The 22,618-nt window shown below is 40.9% G+C and overlaps 1 protein-coding gene across 3 annotated transcripts in view; it reads left to right on the top strand.

Moving 5' to 3' along the window:
- The window catches only part of MYH11 (myosin heavy chain 11), a 61,689-nt gene that overhangs the window by 266 nt on the left and 38,805 nt on the right, over nt 1–22,618 (top strand). For all 3 annotated transcript variants that reach the window (XM_061473489.1, XM_061473490.1, XM_061473491.1), the window contains exons 2-4: nt 6,808–7,166; nt 12,050–12,206; nt 20,089–20,116. In XM_061473489.1, coding sequence (XP_061329473.1) covers nt 6,825–7,166; nt 12,050–12,206; nt 20,089–20,116 — 527 coding nt within the window. In that variant the 5' untranslated portion in view covers nt 6,808–6,824. The remainder of the gene's footprint in view (nt 1–6,807; nt 7,167–12,049; nt 12,207–20,088; nt 20,117–22,618) is intronic.

The raw sequence follows: 22,618 nt of genomic DNA, 5'->3' as shown, positions 1-22,618 counted from the left end.
TGCTACTTTGAAAATAGATTCAGTGAATTAATGTGCAAATAGCATAGAAATTGAAAATGGGAACAGACATGATCAAATGGTTTATCCTGACTTGTGTATTTCTGATGGGTTCTGTTTAAAACGCGTTAGGGACCACGCACGTTTGAAAGCATGCACAGATGTCCTAGCCTTAGTCACTTCTAACACTGCTATTGCTGAATCGAGCCTTCAAGACACTGGCTGCAAGAGCACAAGCTGTGCTCCAAGGCAGTAGCAGCACAGCCTGCAAGGTGCTGTGCGCTACTGGATGGAGCAGGTATCCTCTGCAATTAATCATCACACGTGCATTTGGTAATGAAGAAACCTGGCAGCCTGAGCTGCTGATCTTTAAGTATTTCTACATTTCAGTCCTTAGGATGGAACTTAGTGCACTTCCCATGCTGTTTAAAGAAAGTATAATGAAATAAAATAATTTCTTTGCCCATTACTTGTTCTTTAAACAGGGAAAATGCTCAAAAATGAAAAGAGAAAATGGAAACATTTTTACAAAAATGCCTTAGGATTACATATGTATGTTTTTAATATGCTGGGAATAAAGCTTAAGCAAAGCTGATCTGTTAATTCATTGAACTACAGTAGTTCGAGTTATTTCAAATGTGACATGCCTGTTGTTTTTAAAGGGAAAATAAGGCAACAAACTTTTAACAAAATACCGTAAGTTAAGAGGACAGTAGATGGCAGCACAGAAAGCAGCTTCAGTATCATCCCAGAACTTGTTGCTTCTTTCGCACACCTAAATACGTTTCTGTGTGTGTATGTGTGCATGCACACCTATGTAAATGCTGATATGTATGGGAGAGGCATGTGTGTGCAAAAGTAAGAAGCAACCCGAGATATTTTAAATACAAGGGAAATCAGAAGGGTTGTCATTATTATCTAACACATAAGTCTCAGTAAAACCTTTTCTAAAGTACACTAGCTTAAAAACAAGCCTACCTTCTCTTTCACTCAAAGCTTTGCCCTGTCAGGCAGCCTGCAACAAGACTCTCTGGATGGACCGATGCACTGAACTCCTAAAGTTCATGGGTCCTCAAGTCACCGATTCAAAGGCTGAAACGATGAACCCCAGAGAGCAAAGCACTTGATTAAGTAGTCACTTACAGCCGGAGCAGTACCATGGGCTGATTTGCTCAGATGTAAACAATGATTTTTATTATCTCATTTGCCATTGACACACTAGTCCCTAAAAGGTATTTGTTTTGAATGTGTTATCATTACATTTTTGCAGAACAGCAAGTATTGAGAAGAACATCACCATATATGGTAGCATGCATGGATGTATGCAGAGGATCCCGGCTCTTTATAATTCACTGGGACTTATTAGTTGCAAATCAGTTGGCTTTTCTTTTAAGTGTATTAATTTTAGAAGAAGCCAAGAGCCAGAGATAACTTTCAAACTTGTTCAAAGTCTACTCAAAAATATGGAATATTTATGAATTCTAATGACCATGCAGAATCTGATTCACTTAATAGAGTAACATTGGGGGGTATTTGAAACAGCTGTCATTTTCCAGATAGATCCCTTTTATCTCCATGTGATGCAATTCAAGTCTTTTTTTCCTTCTTTTCTAATTTTTGCAATTACTAACATAGGTAATAACCCTGGCCAGTCTCTTTGGAGTATTAAAAGAGCTATCAAGAGTTCAATCAGAGTTATGTAGTAACCTGCATTAACAGAGACCTCATAGGAGACTGAGGCACTTGCAGGCAATTTGATTAAAGTACATGGAAAATGCATCAAGAAAAAGCCAAACAAAAAAAAAAAAACAAAAACAAAACAAACAACAACAACAACAAAAAAAAAAAAAAAAACAAAAACAAACCAGACACAAAACCCCACAAAAACCAGCCCTGTGAAATTACTGAAAATGTTCTTTCTTTAAATACAGAGTTGCCCTCTTTCGTGGTTGAACAACCATAAACTAGTCCTGTTGATACCTCCACTGTCAGATGAATGTGTCCATGATGAAAGTAAGCATTTGAGGGGTGGTCCTGGTGACCAGAGGGAGAGGTGAAAGGCCAGAAGGGACTGATAACAGTGCTCGTAACAAAGCTAACTGTGCTCGGAACCAGTTTCCAAAAAATCACAAGATTAGGGCTCACCTCTAGATTTTCTTTCTTTTCAAGCAATGCTCAGTTTGGTAATTCGGTTAATTACTGGGAAAGTAGAAGATGAGCAACCTGGAAAGGACATAGTCAAGAAGTGCAGTTTGAGTCAAGCAGCAAGTGGCTGCTACATGCTTCCATCAGAAACCACCTAGGAGAGCGGGACTTCGTTTCTGAACTTAATTCACATACTTGGTTATATGGTCCTCTGTTCTGAGAATTATTCCCTGTAGGGCTGTGATAAGCTTTGATATTGCACATCCTCTCCATCCTGCAGAGGAAGGCAGAAGTATCCTTTATCGTCTGCTTTGAAGATAAGCAGTCCCTCTAAGCTCTGACCTAGAAGGCAATTCTGCTTGGCCAATAACCTTTTAATTAAAGCGCACTTCCTGGAGATATTTGTACTTTGCCCTTGAAATAATATACTCAGGATAAACTGATTGTAAAGACAGCATTCAACTTCTGCTACCAACATAAGAGAAAAGACAGTGATGGTCAGCCTGATGTATCTGCAGTGGCACAGCAGAAGTAGGAATAGAAAATAAGCTGTGGAAGTACGCATGCCCATGTATATGTGCACATTTGGGGTTTAGACAAGTGTGACAGACGGATCCAGTTTGGTGTAATTTGGCAAGTTTCTAAGGCAAGAAACTTCGTATCAGTAGTATTTTTGCGATCACTTTTTCTCCTTTTCCTCCTCCCTTCCTCAGAATAGCTCACCTCTGAGTATAAAAGTATTTACCCTGGTACATGATGTGGGCTATCATCTAAAAGAATCACAGAATGGTTTGGGTTGGAAGGGACCTTAAAGCTCATCCAGTTCCAACCTCCCTGCCACAAGCAGGAACACCTTCCACTGGAGCATGTTGCTCCAAGCCCCGTCCAATGTGGCCTTAAACACTGCCAAGGACGGGGCAGTCAGAGCTTCTCTGGGCAACCTGTGCCAGTGCCTCAGCACCCTCACAGGGAAGAATTTTTTCCTAATGAGGTGATCTCCCCTCTGTCAGTTTAAAGCCATTCCCCTTTGTCCTGTCACTACAGGACAGATTTCTTGCAGGCCCCATTTAAGTATTTGAAGACTGCTGTAAGTTCTCCCCTGAGCCTTCTCTTCTCCAGGCTGAACAAGCCCAACTCTCTCAGCCTGTCTGCATGGGAGATGTGCTCCAGCCCCCTGAACACCTTCATGGCCTCCTCTGGACTCACTTGAGAAGCTCCATATCCCTCTTGTGTTGGAGGCCCCAGAGCTGAATGGATGAGAACCTCTTACCAACTTTTGCACAGATAATACTGATCTCTGTTTATCTTCACAAGCTCTATAGGTAAAACCCAGGAACTGGCTAAGGGGTAAATTTTGCCGTCTCAGGGAATGTTCTCAATAAGCAATAATGAATCTTTCCCCTTTGCCTGTCTCCTCAATATCAGTCATATGCTGAACCAGTGCAGTTCAGTCTCGATCAGAGATGGATCTAAAAGTTTATTTCCAAGTTTTAGTCAGAAAGCTTCAGCAGCTCACTGGTTCAGTGCACAGCACCCCACTAAGGCAAATCTAGTTGATTTCAGAAACCTTCCTTTATTATTAACATGCATTAATTATTTTTCATTCAATCTGTTAAACTAATAACATTCGTTAATCCACACTTCATAACTCCTTTTCCTTTTTTGTTACAGTGGTACTCAGCTGCTGCTCAAACTTTATCCTCCAATTCCAGAAAATCAGTCATGAGAAGTTCCTTTTACACAAATCCATGCTTCTCCTCATTGTGTTTCAGAGAAGTTATGAGATCCAGCTCAGACTGTCTATTCCCTACTCCTTGGAGGGGGTCTATTCTTATCACGTTTAAACTAGTCAAACATAGTGCTTAGATCTAGGCGATAAAAGCCTGTATTTCCAAGCTCTGCAGTTCATGCCACCTCTTTCACCTTCCAACCTCACCTCACTCTCTGAAAGACTGAATTTAAACAATAAGGTGCAGAAAGTTTTTCATGCAGGAGGTAGGAGAACATAGCAGGATACAGACAGACCAGCTCTTCATTTCACTCTGTAATCTGTGGAAGATGTTTTTGACTAAACATGTAACAAGGAAAGGAACCTTTCCTTGGTCTTTGGGCAGCAAAATAGCTAAGAACTTCTGAACTGTCCCACTGGTGATGTGCTTTGTAGCAGAACAACCGTTTTACCTTCAGCTGAGTTTTTGAGGTAGATTGTGAGGATGAGTCAGCAGTTTGATTTCCACCATCATTGTTTGTGGGCAGCCTCAAAGTAGGAGGATTTGAGTGTGAAATTCAGCTTTGCAGTTCAGTCCAGTTTTTGGTGTTTCTGAAAGCAGTACCAAATTCCTACTGATTTGAATGTGCTGTCCCTTGGCATTTAGCCATGAACAGCATGAGCCAACCTTCCTGATGCTTCAGGATGACCAGATAGCTCTCTGCTGGGCCTAGGATGAACTGAAATCCTCCCGCTCCATTGCTGCAGCTGTTCCTCCCACACTGCTGGGGCAGCAGGGTGGACAACATGCCTTGCCCATTGCCACCGCAGTGGGAGGAGAGAGGATACAGCAGGCTCCCGCTTGCTGGTCTGTGAGCACCACGCTCCTGGAGCCACAGGCATAGTGGTGGGGCAGTGCTCCCTTCATTCCCCTGTCCGGGCGGCTTCACCCTGCAGCCGCCAGCTGGAAAGCTCAGCTGGAGAGAATACCATCTCCATTATTGGAACTGTGCAGCTCTACCAGCCCTCTTGGCAACGAGGGAACATTTTCTGCCTTAATCCACACAGAAGTCAAATAGTTTCCTCTTGCAGCTCTCTTTCAAGAACCCTCTGGGAGCAAGTGAGGGGCCACATGCTTCAGAGCTCCCTCGCAGGGACCTTATGGCAGGGAACACTGTGCACAGGCCAGCAGCAATCACAGATCCCAGCTGTCAGGGTCTCCCTTATGTTCGTTCACCCATACCACCAAACACACTGCATGTGCACAGATGATTTGGGTAAATCCTCCTGCTGGGGATTTCCAGGCAAGGCCGGTGTCTCTAGAACAAGCACATTTAGAGGAGAGACGTTCTTTCTTCAGCTGGGAGAATTGCCAAGGGAGTTTGAGGAGCTGGGGCATCTAATTTCCACTGAGTTCCGGTGGGATATCATCTAACTCTCTTAGGTGCCTCTAAAATCCTAGTTTTGTTTTTAAGCTTTATGTCACCTTCTGCACGATCTGTGCTTCTCTACCAGACCCCTCACACAGTGTAACCTTGCAAAAAAACATTAATCTGTGGGAAGGCTTCAGGGAGGAATATTTGGAAACCAATCTCTGATACTCCCCAAGAACAGGGTGTCCATTTGGCTGCATACCACATAGCTTGGTCTTTACAAATACCCTTCTGCTTATGGGTTGATTGCTGACATCTTTAGCAGTCAGCTCTCTGAGCTCCCTCAAGGTTCATGTTTGTTTGAATGCTGCAAATATTAATTTCATTCTCAATAAGGAAATGAAACAGCCTCTGTCTCCCAGAGATGTTTTTCTTGGGCATGCACACTTCCCTGCTCCCCACTGCAGCTCCTGCCCAGCTCCCTTCTCTACTCCTCTGCATGGCAGGTTTTCTGATCAGCACCACTCTTCTGCCCTGTAGCAAACCACAAGTAGTCCCGTTTTTATTCCTTTGCTCATTTGCAGCTGTCATCCCCATAGGGCAGAGCAGAACACTTACGAATGTCCTAGCATTACCAGCCCACATCTTGCAGCTACATCCTAACTGCCAATGGCCAGAGCAGGAGAGAAGCCGCTTCTTCCCTCTCAAATATGGTGCAAAAAAGACAGAACTTTCCTGGAGCAGATACGTCAGGCTACTTTACCCAAGTGTGACTGCAAGATGCTGTTTTATGCATGTGCAACTGCATGATGCAGATGCATCACCCTTCCAAGCTGAGCATCATGGTTCAGAGTATCTAACAGCTGATGCAGTTTCCAGGCTTGTTTTATGTCTTCTCTCTCTCATGTGGTAGATGTTCACTCTTCAGAAATGATCAGCTCCCACTATTTGAAGGAGATAACTAAATTAATCCTCCTTCACCAGCAGTACTTTTCCCTTGTTTTTTCTTTTGATCTTTTCTTAATCTTATTTTTCTCCAAATTAAATGGTATTAAAGCGATTGGAAATAGTCCTTTGCAAGAACAGCTTATATCTGTCTTTTCTGGAGCATAGCCTGGGAACTGCTCTTCCACCGAGTATTTCGTTATTACATTGGTATTTCACTAGACATTGAATAGTATTTGGGTGATGAGAAATTTTGCATGCATCTGAATTCATTTAACTTTGTGATTGGCAAGACAGGAGGATGCACAAAGCTCTTCAGCTGGTAGTCTTGGTGCAGTTCTGAGTGTCTCATTCCACAGACATTAGTTAGGCCTTACTTTTCTCTCTGATCTTCAGTACAACATATAAGCCCAGGTGTCCTCATTTGATTTAGCGCCATGTAGATTGCGATTTCAGACACAATAACAAAGGCATGGGAATATGAACACAGATACTGTAAGGTACCTAAGCTGGCATACAAAAGTATCTGAACCTGTGGTGCTTTGGATCTAGCTCATGACAGATTTGACATACGTGTTTTGCCTGGGACATCTCCACATTTGCCTCTTTTTACAACAGAATATTTTGTTTCCTCAACAGGTGTCTACTGAGTCAAAATGGCTCAAAAAGCTCTCAGTGACGATGAGAAATTCCTCTTTGTGGACAAAAACTTCACTAACAACCCACTTGCCCAGGCTGACTGGTCAGCAAAGAAACTGGTTTGGATTCCATCAGAGAAACATGGATTTGAAGCAGCAAGTATTAAAGAAGAGAAAGGGGATGAGGTGACAGTTGAACTAGCAGAAAATGGAAAGAAAGTGACACTGAGCAAGGATGACATCCAGAAGATGAACCCTCCAAAGTTCTCCAAAGTAGAGGACATGGCAGAGCTGACTTGCCTCAATGAAGCTTCAGTGCTGCACAATCTAAGGGAGAGATACTTCTCAGGTTTAATTTATGTAAGTAGAATCAAACACACACATGGCATTTCCTATTGCATGCTACCATGTCCCATCACAAGCAAGGTGGATCCCACCACTGTCAGTGATAAAGTCCTTGTGTGTAACACTGCTATGCATGTACTAACCCCTCAGTAATGGTATCCTAAACCATTTAGTGGTTTAGGTGTATTATGTGCTTTATTCCCCATGACTCTCCTGCTTCTTTACTAAATTAAAACACATGAAGGCTTCTTCCCCAAAACTTGCTATTTCTGAAAGGATATTATTGGTTTGGAAAGTACTCTTTGATAGCTGAATAGCACCTCAGTCCTGCTGTTTGAAATGTAAAAAATACAAAACCCCAAACAGTAGGGACATTTGGATGACTTCAACATAAACCTGAACAAGTTTCCAGTAACCTGCAAAAAGAACATATGGAAAAGCCAAATGATGAAGTCTCAGGAAAAACTCCCACTGAAAGGCAGCTGACAAGTTTTGGTTTGGTGAGTGCTTGAGTAAAACCTTATGCTTGAATAAATGAATCAACCCACTGGAATTCAAGTGAGAGCAGTCATAAGCATCAGTGTGTTACTGAATTGAAGTCATGCATCCACTAACATTTTTCACCCCCACCACTGTTGATCAATTTACAGATTAGGCAGGCCTGGACAGAGTATAATCTCTATGTTAATGTGAACTAGGGGCAAGATTATTCTGTCTTCTAGTCCACAAATGTATATTGATACAAGCATATTTTGACATTAATAACCCTGTAATCTATCTGCACCAACAGTTAGCAAACTGCAGAGTAAAAAAGCCCAGAAAGTTTCCATGGAACTTAGCTGTTATCTTTGATTTTACCAGGAGGACCCCTATGCTCTGCTGTAGAAAACTAATTTACAGTTTCAGCCTACAAAAATTTTACTTGTGTGGCAGACCACTGATGAATGAAAGAGACTACAGAGTTTAAGTAACAAGGTTTTAGAAGCAGGAGTAGAGTTCTCATTATTAATACAAGGAATGCTAAATTGGAAAGTAGGAAATGAAGCAGAAAATAAGATAGTTACATATAGTACAACAAAGGAACTATTTTATTGTCATGCATAACTTCAAGGAGCTAAGCTCATGATTTTTCCTTCAGGAATGTACTAACACACATCATCAAGATTCCTGAAAGAAGACATTCTGTCCATCTTTTCAGTATTTGAGTTTATTGCAGGTGAACATACAGATCTATGTGCTGTTAGAACAGGCAGCATTAGTTATTAAAATACATTTTTTCAAAAATGTTCTGCATTGTTGCAAATCTGGAAGTAGAAGAGCAGTGGGATAAAAAGCGTGGGACTTACTTCCTTGTTGCTGTTCTCAGCAACGGTATGCACAGAAGTTCTGGGATTTCCAATGTGTTTACTTTGTAGATTTTTTGGTGGAATTTTCACTTTCTACAGGAAGAGGAAATTCATTTCCCAAAGTGGATAACACAACTAGAAATCAAATTGCTCTTCATGGAGACAGAACTGCAAGGGTAACTGAAATTGAGTTTTCTGTCTCTTGAGACTAGATTTTAAGATGGTGGTAAATTAACAGTTACAATGAAATTAGTTTTACTTGTATTGAAACAAGATTTTAGAATTTTCAGGAACTAAAACCCATTAAAACTCTCCAACCCTACACAACAGCATTGCCCTGCTCAGAGACTCTTAGACCTTTTGAGGAAAAAAATACGTGGCATCTAAACAGAATTCGAGTCTCATCCACTTGAAAAACTAGCCGCAAAAGCAACCATCTCCTGACTTTGCCATGCAATGCCTCCATTGCCTCCTTCAGAGTCCCACACATACAAAGAAAAAGTGACCTTTACATTTCTCCCTTTAGAGCACCACTGGCACAAATGGTGATTCCAAATTCTGGTAAAGAAAAAGTCAACCAGATGAAAGAAAAAAAGAAAAATCAAATAATCTTCCCCTTGCATTTATATTAAATATTATTAAATAAAAGGAGACAGCACAGAAATTCAGAATGACTGTACACTGGAGAAACATACTTGCCTTTTCCATCACCGTATAGTTAAATGGCAACATGGTTCTTCCTCTTCTAACTCATGTTTCACATTACTCAGAACAGTCTTCCTTGTCCACACACAAATTAGACCAAAAATTACTACATAAACATCAATAAAATAGCAACACAACTTTGGTGGATCTGGGAGTAGAATCAAGTTTCTTGTGCCTGTACTCACAGGCACCACTAATTCAGTTTTCACCTAACAGTGCAAAATGCTTTCTTAAATATAGAAAGCTATATGTTCATGTTGGAACCAGAAGTGGGATTCTTCCACCCAAACCTAGGCATTTACCGTGTAGATGTGTTTATTTGTGCCAGTCTCTCTTCAATACCCATCAGTGGTGGCTGTCCAAGGGATGCACAAGCTCGGCGCTCCTATGGACACTCTCCTTAATAGAGCAATTTGATTTCTAATTGCATTATCTACTTTTGGAAATTAATTTCCTTTTCCTGTAGAAAGTGAAAATTATGCACACACACAAGAAAAATAATCCATGAAGTAATCCTCAAATCATGTTCTCCAGAGGACTTCCAAACCCTCTAGGAAGAGATGCAGCTGGGGATCCCCCTGTCTGAATAGACTGTGCCCCAAGGAGGTGATATACAACACAGAAACTTACCCCACATACACTTTCAATGTCTCTTGCCCTGCTTTAATAACTTGCTTCTTGTGCCTCAAAGTTAGCTCTTCAAAGGTGTGCTACTGTATGCCTGGCTGTGCAAAACAGCCCTGCATGTAGCTAGTCAGGCAAATGCTTAGAACTCTTAGGGAAGGGAGGCCTAAATAATTTCCTGAATTCAAAATTTACTCTCCTGTTATTTTACTTGGTTGGGAATGATTAGTTTATACAGTAAATCCATTTCTACTGAAGGAAAGGCCTTGCTATCTCTTCCTTAAGGGCCTTGGTGGTCTTTTCAAGTGTATTGTTCTGGCAACAGTAAAGTTCATTTTGACTCAATTAGCACAGAGTTTCAGTCCAAACTCCAGCATCAATGAAAATCCAGCACAGTAATTATCTACCTTCCACATCAAGGGATTTAGCTTGGGGATATTGAGAACTGGTGTAGATCTTGACCTTGATTTTCTTGTTATCTGACTTGAGACTATGGCGATGCAGTCACAACCTGAAACAGTAGGAGAGGTCCTCATCACCACCCAGAGCACCCCAGACATTCTCCTGTTTAGCACGGAGCACCCAACCTGCTCCTTGCTGCTGGAGGCTAATGGATGCTCTCACCGTGTTTGCTGAATACCATATAAAGTGCTTAGGCTGCGCCGAGACAGATTTGTGCCATTTCCTATTATGGTCAGGAAAGGGAAATCCCTGTGCCCAGAGCCAAGCTCCCCAATGCCATTTTACAGTGTTGTGCTGCAGTGCTTGGGACACCAAGGCAGCTCGAGCCATCCCTAGATACAGCCTTGAGATTGAGACATGGCAGCGGCTGCCCTCCACAAAGCACTTGTTCACACAGCATGGCCATAAAAAAATAGAATTAAAAAACCCAACCACTTATGCCTAAATCAGAAAGAGCATAATTACATTATTCCAGGGTTTTTTTTTAAACTGGCTTGGTTTTAGCACTAGCAGCTATAGGCCAGTTTAAGTATCACAATACCCCTGCAATCATAATCTTATAGCTTCATAATTTTTTTTATTTGGTGGGGGGGTATTTATTTTTTGAATGAAAAACCCTTGCAAATTTCTTACTTTCAGTAAATGCTTGTGAAATATGGCTCACCTTCTACTATCATATACTTGTGAAATGGCACCCACCACCTATTATTATGTACTATTATATCTACTCCATTTTAATAGCTGGAGCATTGCAAGATAAACACGAAAAAAAGCCCCCAAACCAACTAACAAAACCTGGTGTACAGCTGGCACCCAGTGTTCTTGTTTGCATGCCTATTTTTATATTAAAACCTTCATTAAACTGTAATCAAACCACACTTTTCCTTAAGCTTCTCACAAATATAGTCATGAAGGGGGCCTATAGGGGTGCTGGGGAGGGACTCTTCATTAGGGACTGTAGTGATAGGACAAGGGGTAACGGGTTCAAACCTAAATAGGGGAAGTTTAGATTGGATATAAGGAGGAAATTCTTTCCTGTTAGGGTGGTGAGGCACTGGAATGGGTTGCCCAGGGTGGTTGTGAATGCTCCATCCCTGGCAGTGTTCAAGACCAGGTTGGACGAGGCCTTGGGTGATACGGTTTAGTGTGAGGCATCCCTGCCCATGCAGGGGGGTTGGAACTAGATGATCTTAAGGTCCTTTCCAACCCTAACTATTCTATGATTCTATGTAGTGAAGGCATCACTATTGGTAAGACATCCATTTGAAGCTTGTCGAATTTTTTTCCAAGGATTCTCATCAATCATTGTTATATGATATTCACATCAGCTTTTTTGAAAAAAACTTCTTTCTAACATCAATCCAAGCTTCTTACCTTGGGTTTCAGTTTACAAAATTTGACACCTGAGCAGAGGACATGCTCTGGTATGAAAATACACAAGAAATACGAATTATTACAGCTGCTACAAGATCAGAGATAAGGGCAATTCACTATGTATTGAAAATAACCAAAGTCAAGAAGCACCAGCATCAGATCATAGTGTTTCTATAGATAGCAAAATTCACACACTTTCTGGCAGTTAGTTTTTAAGAAATAACTATTTGGAAACCACCTATTCATGTACATTCATTTGTTGCACTAGCCAGAGTACAGAAGAAAGTTATCAGTTAAAATCATGTTGGCTCAATGCAGCTGATGCCTGTTTCCCAGACTATACACGCATGTGATATTAATTCAGTTTTTATTTGCATTTCCTTGCAGACTTATTCAGGGCTCTTCTGCGTCGTGATAAATCCATACAAACAGCTGCCCATTTACTCAGAGAAGATCATCGACATGTATAAGGGAAAGAAGAGGCACGAGATGCCGCCCCACATCTATGCTATTGCAGACACAGCCTACAGGAGCATGCTGCAAGGTAGGAGAGTTCAATTCTGCAGTTATTAGACATCATTGCCTACAAACATGGGAGAAAACACCTTATAGCTCCACGTGTGCTCCTGTAAGAAGCACAGCCAGAACAGATCTGTTGCGGAGGACGACACAGGCTTTCTAGAAGTTTAAGAGGAATTCTTGGCAGGAACAGCAGTCCACAAACACTGTGACTCAAAAAGGAAAAACAATCCTTTTACCCATCTGTGTCGAGGCGTGTGGGAAGGTTTCAAAGTTGAGCAAATAGTTTTGGCAAATACGGGCATGGAAAATGCTCGCTCTCCACCAGTGGAGACTATTCCAAAGTTAGCTGCTAGCACTGCTGTATCTGTCAGCATTGCTCCACTCTCTCTCTTTCCTAGCAAACTGAATTCAAACAATATTTTGGAGCTAGTTTCATTGCAGTCGCATGCTTTGGAGGCTCAAGTTGAGATGTGCTCTGTTTTCTAACAATAATGCCAACAAGCAGCAACGGGAAAGCCATCAGGCCCCAAATGGTACAAACAAAACCTGTGAGAGGGTTTGCTCTGAGAAAATAATCCTAATTTAGGGCCAAAAAAAGCTACTACTGATGAACGTATGAGGCTGCAATGCCTATAGACTACAGGGACACAACTGGTTGCCATCTCACAGCAACCTCGGGTGCCCCAAGAAACTAGAACGCAACAAAATGCCTTGAAATGTAAATACCCTCATTAGGAGCCTGATCCTGCAGAAATTCTGGCTGGTAACTATGGATCAGCAGGGTTATACCGTGGCCCTAAAGTTTAGGGCCTTCCAGTTTGGAAATTTAGGATTTAAGGCTCATGGATTTTAGATCTGACTTGTGAAAACAATTAAAAGAATCTTGAAATTTCAGCTTAACAGCTGGTTTAGTACCTGGCATTGATTTCTTCATAATACTCACAAACATACCCAGAACACTGTTTTAGAGAAACTTGTCCATTCAAAACCCCTGTGCACTTCATCTGACTATGCAAATGAAATTACACAGTATTTCTCTAGGTGCACAGCATACCATACTCGCAAGGACTGCAGTACTCCTGTACTTGTCCTACTTGAAATATGAACCTGATGAATTCACTGGAAGTTACAAGTGGTCAGTTTGGCATATCAGAGTTAATTGTTATTTTTTAAACCATGATTTAGACTATATAAAGTCCTTCCCCACAATGAAAAAAATATCATCTTATATGTGTGGGCCAGGCCCTCGAATCCACAGAATTACAATTGCCCTATCCCAGGGAGATTTCTACTGGCTGAAAATGCCAAAATAAAATTGTCATTTTTGTAATTCAACTCTAAACCCAGAGAGCTAGGTATCTGCTTTATAATGTCAATTTTTTTCTTCCTAGGTCTTATATAACATTTATTTTCTGAAGCTATTTTAGTTCCTTTATTTGAGTGCATCTCAGAAGGCAGAGCTACACGGCAGCAGAGAAGGAGGATCAGGATCAATAAAGCAAAACCAAAAGACATCTGGAAAACAGACCTTTCTCCATACTATAACAGCAGAATTATTCAGGAGGGTGGGCATACAAAACATATTAAGGACTGATGGGGCAGGTGCTTTTAAAATAACATGATTCAGTAAACATAATATTTGATGCAAGCACAGTCATAAGAAACTTACTTAGCATAAGATCATCCTACTAAACCACAGTCACATATCCATCTTCCAGATCATTTCTTGAACTCTGTGCTCTGCATCCAGCACTGTCCAAGGCCCCAAACAGGCCTTGAAGTCAAAGCAGTCTTCTTCCTTCAGATCCTTTATTTAAGCTGTAAGCCTTGCAGGGAAACTCTGCAAGAAGCTCCTGGCTCCTACAGGTCATTAGCAGTGTTCTCATTCAGCTGTGCAAAATGCTGCTGCTTGTCCCTAAAAATGGGATGAGGAAAAAAAAAAAAAACTATCTGCAGGAAAGAGAAAAAAACCACAACATAATACTACAGCCTGTGCTGAAACAAGAGAATTCTTTTGGCCTTACAGTACGTGAGTTTTCTACTTAACGTGAAACTAGTATCAGCATAGACCAGCCTGATGCCTGCAGCATAAGAACATCTTTCTCTGTCATTGTTTCCTCTCCTTCCTAACATGCTCTCCCAAGCAGTGATGAAGCCACTGGAGTTGGTTTGCCCTTTGCTCTGGTCATTAATTGCACCTAGGACAGCCTGGGCTCAGCTGTGTCTTCCAGACTGGGTGCTAGGAGAGGAGGCAGCCAAGAGTGCATGCTTCTCCCTATTCGCTTGTTTAATGGTCATAATAATTTTCTGTCCCCACCAACTACTGGGGGACCTTTACACCCCATTATTCATGGCTCCCTTTGCAAGGAATTCTTCTTGACAGCAGAGAGGCAGGGGAGAGCAAGTAGAAAGAAAAGAAAAGGGAATAGATCATCAGTGGAAGCTTTAAGAGCTTGTTCCACCACCTCCCATCCTAACCACACACAGCTGGCAGGGCATCCAGAGAGCAGTCCCACGAGATCTTGAATCACAGGCCCAGGACACCCACACTTTACTTGCCTATTTCCTTGCACATGCCATGTTGGAGTCTCTCCATCTCCGAAGAGGGCCCCCGCTGGTTTTGAAGCTGTGCTTTTGTTTGTAAAAATGTACTCATGTTTTGTGTATAAAACTAAACCAAACCGCAGAATAACTCTCATTATTCAGCCAAATTGTATTCATATTGGAGTGGTGAAAGTGGGTGTCAGCATGATTGTGTGCATGCGCACACAACGCATACAGACATAGAGAGCTTCATATTTTTTTTTTAGTATATTTACAAATGGAATATAAACAGAAATTCTTGCTCATAAACATGGATGTTTTCCCTGTGAAATTTCAGTGTTGCTCCTTATCTTGAAAACTTGCATAGTTTCTTCTTGCCAAAGTAAAACGTATCTTAGATTCATGAGACTAAAGTATTATATTCTGGTACTTCATGACCAGGGCCACTTGGCCAAGAGCAATCAGCTTGTTCAGATGTCACAGAGAACCTTTATCTTTCAGTGAATCAAGTCTCAGTGTCTGCAGATAGCTGGTCTTATTGCAGGCTCATCTGGGAATCACAGCCCTTCACATTCTCACCTCCCCTGTTGGCACAAACATCCAGAAAAAAATCATGAGCTGTGTGCACTGTGCTCCTCATCTGCTTTAGAGACTTACTTGGTTACTTTATTAATTAGGGATGATGTTTAAGTCCTATCAAAGTTTTTCTATTAATATCACTTAGCCATGGTTAACAGAAATCAGATAATTGGACTTCCAAACATGCAGAAAAGCTGACAGCTCACAGGACACAGGAATTAACAAAGATGTTGGCTGGGCAGAGATAAAATTTCCACTTGTCTCAAGTGGTTCTGAGGGCCTAAAACCCTTTTACAAATCACAGTCATGCTGTCTCATGCTCAAACTGGGGTGCTCAATGTCTTGTTGAATCTACTGATTCTACATCACTAATGCAGTATGATCGTTGCCCAGGCACAGTCACTGGTGTACATTTAGAGCTAAAACAAGAATAAACTTTCTCCACTTTAACCTAGAAGATTAAGGTAATATAACATTCCATTAGAACATTTTGTGTGTGTGTGCGTGTGTGTGCGTCCGTCCCCGGGAGCTACCACACTGACTTGGGTCTCACTGACTGTCTGTACACACTAGCTAGTTGACTACTGCTTCACTTAGAGACCATGATCATGAAAAATCTCCCTATGCTTCTGCACCCACATCTCTCTCCTGTGTATTGGATGAAGTAGCTTCCTGGTGGCAAAGCTGCCATCCAGTAAAGATGAGTAATTCTGGTGCCTTCTGCCATATTTCCTGCTTGCAGCAAACAGTAAATAAGTGTGGAAAGTCCAGTTATATAGCAGTAATAATAGCTATAATGTTTTTATATGGACGATTAGGCTTTTTTTCTGCTGTCTGGCAATAAATCTGTATGGAGAAGTTATATTACAGCTTTCTGCAGAATCAGGAAGGTTATCTATTTTCTGCAAAGCCATTTTTATACAAGCTTGGGTTAAGGATGGAAAAACAAACAACCTGGTAGTTACTGGGAGGTATGGGAGGGAAACATGGTTCCCAAGATCGTAGAAAAGGAGGCTGCTGTGAAAAGCCATCTATTTATTTAAGCGTCCTTAGCAGGACTGTACAGAAATGACCCCTTCAGGCAGCGCAGTTATTAACAAATGTAAAGAAGCAGTAAGCGAGTGTTGGAACATGGTTTCAGTCTGTTTTTTCCCTTTTATGGTAAAGCTGCCAACTTGCTGCTTCATTGTGATAAACAATCTGATTTTGTTTGTGATTAAGCAGAGCTAGCTGGTCTATCAAGAACAGAGGGGCATCTGATCCTTACAAGCAGTCTGGAGGTGTTTGGTGAAAAAGCTAAGCAGATACAAGGGGGAAAAAAAAAGGTCAACTGCATGTTAAGGAAAGCTGCTGGGGTTTAGAACGTAAATGTAGATCTCTATGCTATTGAAAAGTGAGGAGAAACATAAAAATATCCGAAACATCTAATATGGTAACACAGGGGTGGCTATGACAATCTTCTAAGTAGTGTCAAATTTTTAAAAAGACATTAATCAAAAAGATGTTGGAATCTAGAAGATAAATTTTGTTACTTTTTAAGGCCCAGGAATTATGTTAAAGGAGTTTTATTCACCCAAGTCATTCTCTTCTGATAGATCAACCCACATAAAGTTGCATATTCCCAAAATAGTGCACAGTATTTTCTATGTAGAATAAAACATTCCAGAACAGAAACAAGAATAATTGAATGGGACACCCCTTGAAAGTAAATGAGGCCAGTATCTGCAGCTCAAGTCATAACAGAACAGGATTAAATCTCCTGGTACGTTTCATCCTTGGCACTGCAATTTGTTAAAACTGCTGAAGGAAATAGAGTCACATTTGGAATTCTCCCTTCATGAGAGTGCACAGGACAATTTATAAGCAGGTTTCACAGTACAGCCTGCACAGTTTAGGTTGCAGGGCTAAAAGCTTCGAGACTTCATATAGTCGCCAAGCACAAAGGAAGTTAGAAGAGGGTAAGTCCAGCAACCAAAAGAGAAGCTTGAGAGAATACCATGAGGATGTTCACCTGCAGAGAACAGGCAGATTGCACTGGTTCAGTCCCAGCAGCCTTTCACACTACAAGAGAAAGCTGAAAGCAAATAAATCATTTTTATTCTCCCTCCAAGAACACCCAACAGCCCTGAAGCAGGTTTTGTCAGTCAGAGTCTCAAAGAGCTTTCACCAGAAGGCATCCTTGGAGAACCAGCAACCACCTAACAGTCCCTGCTTTCAGTTTGACTCTTTCTAGGACCAGACTCATCATTCCTTCCATTCCCTTCTTATTCCTGTTTCGGCAGGATTTGTTCACTGTACCGGCATGAGGAGCTGGGCTGATCAAGTCCAAAGAAACTCAGTGACTCTGGCTTGGTTTGCACAGCCTGTTCTCTGTCCCCGGGCAGTGGGTGCACCTTCTGACCTTCCTAATCCTTCTTCTTCTCTTACATTTCAGCAAAGCTGCCCATACACGTGCACTCATGCGAACCCCTGTGGCGGCCCAGTTTATGATATACCTTCAGGAGGGGCTTTTTGCTTTCTGGGGAGCAAATGAAGGGCAGTAATGGGCAGCAAAGAGTAGTGAGAAAACACTTGGCTTGGAAGACACCAACTTTTTCTGATGTTCCCTGAGCTCAGAAATTCCTCTGGCAACTCTGTATCAAGGAGTCACTTTTATTTTCTTTATGGTATTTATGGGTTTGTGATGCAATATCAATATATGCCCACGGTTTCTATTTACACAGCAGTGTATTTTGAGCAGGAGTTCTACTGTGTTATCACGCTTTTTTTATTTAAAAGAAAGCCAAGCTCATATCCTGCAGTGAAAAATAAACATGGCTACAGCTCCTCTACTCCCAGATTTTTACATGGAAGAGTCCTGCTGTGCTGATTGCAGACAAATATCTCCAATAGAAACATAATGAGTCATTTTGCACCAATTTACTGAATAAAGCAGTTCAGTAGCACCATTTGCCATGTAAGTGGTCAATAAAGCAGTTAATGCTATAGCTGTCACGGAACTGGGAGTAAAACAATTGTTCAATATCAATCCCAGCCATAGCAGAATCCTCCACTGCTTTTCCTAGACTGGCTGTGGCCCACACAGCAATTACAACTTGCAAGTTTAACAGGTCGAATTTATCTCCATTGTCTTTACACAGTACAGAAAGCTGCTTTATCTCATGATGTTTATTACACACAGGGCCAGTGACAGAGGCAAGCAGTCAGATAGGTAGCCATGCAAGTCACCCCACACACTGAATAAAAGAAGGAGTTCAAGTCTTGACCTCTGACCAGAGGCTCCATGGGCCAATGCTAGCTCTGTATCTGATAATTGACGAACCATATAGAAGCACTTGCTCCTGCCTTAATGGTCTGCCTCTGGTCTCACATTTGTAAACTATGCCCACTTTTCAAAAATGCATTTGAGCTGCCTGGGAATTTATGTTCCTAAGTCAGAGATTTTTCTACAGTCTGTACAAGGTAGTCTGTGACAGTCTCACTCAAAGAATGGCCAACTTCAATGGCAGGACAGGTTGCTCAAGAGTTGTTCAAGTCTACTTCCAAACAGCTCCAAGGGTGGAGATACCACATCTCTCTGGGCAACCTGTCCCAGTGTCTGACCATTCCAATGGTGAAAAAAATATCAAAAGAATCATAGAATCATAGAATTGTTTGAGTTGGAAGGGACCTTAAGGATCATCTTGTTCTACTTCAGAACTGTCACAGCAAACGCATTGGTCATGCATCTTTAGATAGATGGGAAATTGTAAAGCCGCATTACCACAGGCTTTTCTGTAAGTCTTGCTTCAATGTAGCTTTACAAAATAGTTTAGCATTGTTGAGCTCATTATGAAACCTGAGTGGGTGTTTATTGTCCATCACAGCCTAGAGTTCTTAGCCTGAGATCAGCATTTCGGTAGAAAATTCTGTGTAAGGGTTCTGAAGGTAAAGAGAAACTCTGACTCCAAAAGCATAAGCACTCTGACTCCAAAAGCACTGTGAGAGCGGGTTATGGATGTAAAACTAAACCTTACTGCAGCACTGAAGCTCACTGGACTCTGCTGTGCAGAAACCTCTCACATGCCTCACACAGTAGAAATGGAGATTTCGGCCCATCTTTTTATAAATGTTGATCTAAAATGTGTTTGATGGTCCTGTTCACAGTTAAAAGCATGAAGAATACTTAGGTACTTGTTGACATGTTGTTGAAAAGTATGTGAACTATCTTGTTTTATCTTGTTCTTTGAAGAGCATCTCAAAGAAATTAATGTCCTCTTGATAAAAGTTCTCTCTCCGTCTGAAATGAAACAGAGTACATTATTTAGGTGTTTGAACTGCTCTGCTTTCAAAATTCAAAGCTTTGCATGATCAGCTTCAAACATTTTAAGTTTTGATGCTTTATCTGTCCAGACTTTGTCTCAAGTGGGCTGCTGGCCATACTTCAGAAGCGTAATAAAAACCTAAGAGTTTCAGGTTGGAAATTTTCAGTTATAATCTTCTTATAGAGAGCCTGATCTTTCTGCTGTCCTCATTACAGTTCATCTCCAATGGAATTTACAAAAACTAGTTTTGAACTCCTAACCTTTTATTCATTTTTGGTACAAAAGATTTCCATTAGAAATGGTTATTTAAATGCAAGGGCAAATTATATAAAGTATGAACCCAGTACTTTTGACTAACCATGGGTGGCTAGATTTTGGAAGCTGTAGGCTATTCAATGTAAATCCTTATAAATACAAGTGCTTCTGTCAGGACAACTATTTTCCCTAATTAATGGATTTAATTATTTTTATTCACAGATCGAGAAGACCAGTCTATCCTATGCACGTAAGTAAACTATTTTAGTATATCTCAACATTACAGCGTCTGTCTTTATTGAAAATTGATTCAAATTGTGATGGAGCAGACATAGTCTCCTCACCTTCAGTAAGCTTGAACTCCATTCCTAAATCTGCTCCAGCAGATATAACTGTTGATAAAATAAAAAGCAGATATCGGTGTCATAGGAAGTCTTTCAGGCATAAAGTTATTTATTTAAATTGACTTTCTGAATTTAGAGATTTAAGAGTTTAGAATCAATAGCTGGAAAGTGTGGTTGTAAAACTGTGTGTAGAGAGAACAAGGGACTTTAAAAGGTTCCTAGAGGAAGCTGAGGAACTGAGAAAACTGAGGAACACCGAGTATCCCAGATAGTTACCGTATTGTTTTTCATTTTTAGCTGTTGGTGGCTCACCACAACTTCTTAATTCAGGTGTCATTGCCAAAAAGTGTGATCGTTCTTGTTCATGCTGTTGTTTTGTGCTGTTTGCATATCCTATAGCTAGAAGGGGAAAGGCTTGGTACCTCCCTGCTGGCAGGGGCCACCCCTGAGCCATGCACAGGGCAGGGCTGTGCTGGCTAGGAGGGCTCAGCAGCATGGCTCAGGCTGGACATTTCTGCAGTCTGTATGTTATTGATTTAGGCAACAGTGAAATACCAGCTAAGCCAGCCCTGGTTTGAACTCTGATTTTTCCACGTCTGGGCTTGCTGAAGGCCTACTCTTTGAGTTTTGACCTGCCAGTGCTTAGAAAGAGCCAGCGTGGGGGTCAGTATCATGTGTCAGGCAGTGATTTTATTGCAATAAGCTTTACTTTGTACAACTTACTACTCCTCAAAATCCCACTGGTTTATCATCCCTACCTATTTTGCAAAAGACTCAGACTGTTGAACTGGGCAGGTATCTCCTATTTGACCTTCACTTTTGACCATTTCTCTATTGCTCTGTTGCTATTTAGTTGGTTTTATTTACTTGAATGACATCAAGGATGCCTTTGACACTATTTTGTGTTTGTTGTATTAGGCATCTTTCAGTTTTCCTGATCAGAGGTAGGATTTGAATCTGTATAAATACTAATTATTGTTTGCAGAACATGGCACGTGTATTATTTATAGCAGGTTCGTGCAGTGATGCTGTAGTCTGTCAAGTATTGTAATCATACACAGACCCAGACTGAACTGGTTTTAGGTGAAAATGTGGCTACTGACTGACTAAATATATATTTACACTACAGTTTTTAAAAAGCAATGCTACTGATCACCAGCTATACAGTTACTTGGGAGTGCTAGTGCTGACTGGAAAAAATTGTCACCTAAGGAAAAGTAAAAAATTCCATACTGTATCTGGTACCACAAGGGCAAGCATAGCTCTAACCTCTGTGCAATATGTAACTATAGCAATCACAGATCTGTCCAAAAATGCGTTAAGACTAAAACAAAATGTAAAATTGCTGCAATGATGAAATAAAAATTGACCATCATGTTCTTCCCAGGATAAAACATGCCATCGTAATGTAGACTAATTTACAATATGCATTTCCTCCTTCTATTTTTGTACTTTAGTTTATTTTTCCACTGGTAAACATTCAGATCTTTTTTTTAACTTTCTTCTTTTTACAACTTTTCTTTAAATATTAGGATTTTTAAGAGGGGGATTTTCTTTTGCAAATCTATGCCTTTTGTTCATGAAAATCCATTAAAAGATCCACTTCTGACAGCTGCCTTATACTGAAAATACCTTTTTTTTTACCTGGCCAGCTAAGCTGGAATCCTAAGTTGTTCCACACCAGTAATACATGAAATAGAACAAAATGTCTTTCCCATTTTGAAAACAGCCACAGTGATTCATTGAGATGTTTAGAATAACTGCTGTATGTTGGATGGACATCGTGAGCCATAGCTTAAAACAGTCCTCACACGTCTTTCAAACGAAAAAGATTAGTCAAGCTAAAACCAATGTACACAACTTACACCACTATTGGTTTATCATCCTTGTTGGCCTTATTTGGCTGTGCAGAAAGCAGAAAGTTCACTTGGCTTTTAGCTGGGCAGCTGTCAAGTGGAAGCAATTTGCATTATTTTATATAATTGTTAAAAAGTCCAATGAATTGTCTTTTTGCCTAAAATGTGTAACAATAACTGAGGACTTCGTGGCATTGATCAGCTGGGATATTCTCTTTAAATAGCTACAGACTCAAAGTTTCCAAGGCCTGGTACCTAAACTGTAACAAATGTAGCTGTAAGGATTCATATATAAGTAGCTGTGAATGCTGCCAAAGCCTCACTTATGTTTAGTGATGCTGCAGTGTAGACTCTTGCGTTCTTTCACGTATTGCTACCCATCTCCCACAAATAACTTTTTAACCTTATGGGAATTCAGCAGGGCTATGAAATAATACTGGTATAAAAATGCAAGCAGGGATTGTGCACTTCATTTTTAAGTACTTTGTGCTGTGTGCTTTGTACTACTTCTTCAAGGTTATTCCATTGTTAAAGGAGCTCGCCTGGAAACCA

Source organism: Pezoporus flaviventris, unplaced genomic scaffold (assembly GCF_033815535.1).
Source record: "Pezoporus flaviventris isolate CSIRO_AGI_PZ_B2104156 unplaced genomic scaffold, CSIRO_AGI_Pfla_v1 ptg000078l, whole genome shotgun sequence".
Taxonomy (NCBI): domain Eukaryota; kingdom Metazoa; phylum Chordata; class Aves; order Psittaciformes; family Psittacidae; genus Pezoporus; species Pezoporus flaviventris.
Note: the sequence above shows the minus strand (reverse complement) of the source record. Positions and strands in the feature narration are given on the sequence as shown.